The 3,632-nt window shown below is 55.2% G+C and overlaps 1 protein-coding gene across 1 annotated transcript; it reads left to right on the forward strand.

Moving 5' to 3' along the window:
• The first annotated feature begins 664 nt into the window (after nucleotides 1-664).
• On the forward strand, nucleotides 665-3,437 carry CLPTM1 (CLPTM1 regulator of GABA type A receptor forward trafficking). The gene is made up of 6 exons (XM_010727334.1): nucleotides 665-871; nucleotides 966-1,124; nucleotides 2,259-2,376; nucleotides 2,473-2,558; nucleotides 2,654-2,774; nucleotides 3,112-3,437. The coding sequence occupies exons 1-6, from the start codon at nucleotides 680-682 to the stop codon at nucleotides 3,420-3,422; spliced, it is 987 nt and encodes a 328-aa protein (XP_010725636.1). The 5' UTR covers nucleotides 665-679; the 3' UTR covers nucleotides 3,423-3,437.
• The last annotated feature ends 195 nt before the right edge of the window (nucleotides 3,438-3,632 follow it).

The following is a 3,632-nucleotide window of genomic DNA, read 5'->3' on the forward strand; positions in this document are numbered from 1 at the left end:
CTGCTGTCACCTCCCACCCAGCGCTGCCTTTGGGAGTTCAGACACAGCAGTGGAGAATGGAACCTCTGCGTGTGTGTGCAAAAGGATTTCAGTTCCATGTGGATCCCAAGCCCTGGAAGGGAAATGGGGGATGCTGGGTTACTTCTGACCCTCAATGAACCCCTTTAGTGCTGCCAACCCCATGCAGTGATGCTTTGCTGACGCTTCGTTCCATCCTTTGTGCTGTTGGGTTTTCCCAGCAGCGTTCCTGTGCTCAGAAGGGCATTTCCCATGGAGAAAAATGGATGGAAATCCTTCGGAGAGGGGATTTCCCACTGCTCCGCGTGGAGAAAAATGGATGGAAATCCTTCAGCCCTACCAGCAGGAGGCCTTCAGAAAAACTCAATTTGGTTTAACGTGCAGGAATTCAGTCTGAAGGGAGACGACGGAGGGGTTTGGGGAGTCGAGAGAACGCCGAATTTCTTTCCACGTTCCCCCGTTTATCTCAAGGAAATGGAATGGATGGGTTTGGGAAGGGAAAGAAATGCTCAGTTTCTTGCTGTGGTCTCAAATTTACGTTGAGAGACGGTGTGGAAGGGTCTGAAAAGTCAAGAAAAGGCTGAATTCCTTTTCGTTTCCTCCAGTGATCTCTCGGGGGTGGCGTGGAAGGGTCCGAGTGCTGACTGCCTGTCAATTTGGGATGGAAAACGGCGTTTTGATGCTTTTTTGGGGTGCCGTAACGCTTCTCCCCCATCCTTCCTCCTGCAGGATCTTCATCATCTGGGCCATCAGCAGCTGGTTCCGCCGCGGGCCGGCCCCGCAGGAGCAGAGCAGTGCTGGGGGAACGCCGCGAGCCCCCAGCCGAAACCTCTTCCCCAAGGACACTTTAATGGTAATTTCGAGGGCCAGGTGGTTTTTTTTTCTTTGGGGGCGAGGGGGAAACGTCGTGTTGGGAGCTGTGACATCCCGCCGTCCTCTCCCCGCAGGACCTCTATGTTTATATCTCGGAGCACGAGCACTTTACAGATTTCAACGTCAGCTCCGCGCTGTTCTGGCAGAAACGGGACCTGGTGTACGGAGACTGGACCAGTGGGGAGAACGCTGACGGGTGCTACGAACACTACGGGGAGGTGGACATCTCACAGGTGAGTTGGCGTGGAGCTTAGGGGGCGTAGAGCCAGCGGGTTCGGCGGTGGTTGGGGTGGGAGGGTCCTTAAAGAGCGTGGAAACATGGAATCAAGAACGGTGGGAGTGGGAGGATCCTTAAAGGTCACAGAGTCATGAGATTGTGCAGTGGTTGGGTCGGAAGGGTCCTTAAAGGTCAGAGAATCACGAGGTCCTGCAGTGTTTGGGGTGGAAGGGTCCTTGAAGATCACACAACCGTGGTATCCCAGAATGATTGGGGTGGAAAAGTTCTTAAAGGTCGTAGAATCACAAGATTCTGTAACAGTTGGGATGGAAGGGTCCTTAAAGATCGTGGAACCATGGGATCCCAGAATGGTGGGGTTGGAAGGGTCCTTAAAGGTCACAGAATCATGAGATCCTGCAATAGCCAAGGGTGGAAGGGTCCTTAAAGATCGTGGAACCATGGGATCCTGAAACAGTTGGGTTGGAAGGGCCCTTAAAGATCACAGGACGGCGGGATCCTACAATGGTTGGATTGGAAAGGTCCTTAAAGGTTATAGAATAATGAGATTGTGTAGTGGTTGTTGTGGGAATGGTCCTTAAAGGTCGTAGAGCTGTGGGGTTATGAAATAGTTGGGGTGGAAGGGACCTTGGAGTTGTAGAACCTCAGGATCTGAAAATGGTTGGGTTGAAAGCATCCTGAAAGATAAAAAAAAAACAACATGGGATCGTACAACGGTTGGAAGGGTCCTTAAAGATCACAGAACCAGGGGATCCTACAATGGTTGGGCTGGGAGGGTCCTTAAAGGTCATAGGATCACGGAATACGACCAGCATTTGGGTTGGAGGAGAGCTTGAGGGTCACGGATCCTCCAAATCCTACGGCGCTGGGTTGGGAAGGTCCTTGAAGGTCACAGAACCAAGGAGTCCTACAACATTTGGGGGGGAGGAGAGCATAAGAGTCATGGAACCATGAAATCCTACAGCGGTTGGGTCGGGAGGGTCCTTGAAGGTCACGGGAGCATGGAAGCTCCCTTGTAGACATTTAGGACTCTCCGGACGTGACGTTGGCTGTTGGTTTTGCATCTTTTTGTTGTTTTTTTTTTTCTTGGCTGCCCGTTTTGCATCTTTTTTTGTTTTCTTGGCCGTTCCAGAGCGTCCAGCAGAACGGCTCCATCTACATCCACGTCTACTTCACCAAGAGCGGCTTCCACCCCGACCCCCGGCAGAAGAACCTCTACAGGCGCCTCGCCACGGTCCACACATCACGGAGTGCGGCCCCTTCTGCACCCCCTCCCCTATTTTTTTATTTTTTTTGGTCCCCCCCACGGGGGGCTGCAGCGCTCACCTCTCCTCTTTCCTTCCCAGTGATCAACAAATACAAACGGCGGCGGTTCCAGAAGACCAAGAACCTCCTGACTGGGGAGACGGAGGCGGACCCAGAGATGATCAAGGTCCCCCCACCTCCTCTTCCTTCTCCTCTTCCTCTTCCCCTCCCCCTTTTTCTTGCTTTTCCTCTGCTGAGCCCGGCTCCTTGTTATCGTTACAGAGGGCGGAAGATTACGGTCCCGTGGAGGTCATCTCCCATTGGCACCCCAACCTGACCATCAATATGGTGGACGACCACACGCCGTGGGTGAAAGGCAGCGTCCCACCGCCTCTGGACCAATGTGAGGGTTGGGGTCTCCCCCCCAGCCTTGGGGGTCTCTCTCCCTCCCCAGCCTTGGGTCGCCCCCACTTGAGGTTGGGGGCTTTGGCATCATGGCTTCCCATGTTGGGGTCTCCCAGTTGGGTATTGGCGCGGGGGTCTCCAAGTTGGGTCTCCGAGGGGGGTCTCAGCACCGGAGTCTCCCAGTTGGATTTTGGCATTGGAGTCTCTGAGGGAGGGGGGTCTCGCATGGGGGTCTCCAAGCTGGGAATCTCTGGGTCAGGGTCTCACAGTTGGGGTCTCCGGGTTGGGGTCTCCCAGTCGGTTGGTGGCCCCCCCACAACTCCCACCCCCCACAGACGTGAAATTCGACGCCATCAGCGGCGATTATTTCCCCATCCTCTACTTCAACGACTACTGGAACCTGCAGAAGGATTACTTCCCCATCAACGAGTCCCTGCAGCGCCTGCCCTTCCGCCTCTCCTTCTGCCCGCTGTCCCTGTGGCGCTGGCAGCTCTACGCCGCTCAGAGCACCAAATCGCCCTGGAATTTCCTGGGGGAGGATCTGTACGAGCAGTCGGACGAGGAGCAGGACTCCGTCAAGGTCAGGGCACCAAAACGCCGCGGCTGTGCTCTCCGACCCGAGTTCGTTATGCCGGCTTCCAATTAATGACTTCCGTCCGTCGTTGATGTCACCGCGGCCTCGTCTTGGCCACCCTCCTCCCTGTCCCCGCGTCCCCAGTTTGAGATCTCAATGTCCCCAACCCTGGTGGCCGCTTTGCTCTCCGTCTGAACTTCATCATCCCCGCTTCCAATTAACGCTGACGCTAACGACTTCCTCCCACCGTTAGCGTCCCCGCGGCCGTGCGTTCGCCCCCCC

This window comes from Meleagris gallopavo, unplaced genomic scaffold (genome assembly GCF_000146605.3).
Source record: "Meleagris gallopavo isolate NT-WF06-2002-E0010 breed Aviagen turkey brand Nicholas breeding stock unplaced genomic scaffold, Turkey_5.1 ChrUn_random_7180001881019, whole genome shotgun sequence".
Taxonomy (NCBI): Eukaryota; Metazoa; Chordata; class Aves; order Galliformes; family Phasianidae; genus Meleagris; species Meleagris gallopavo.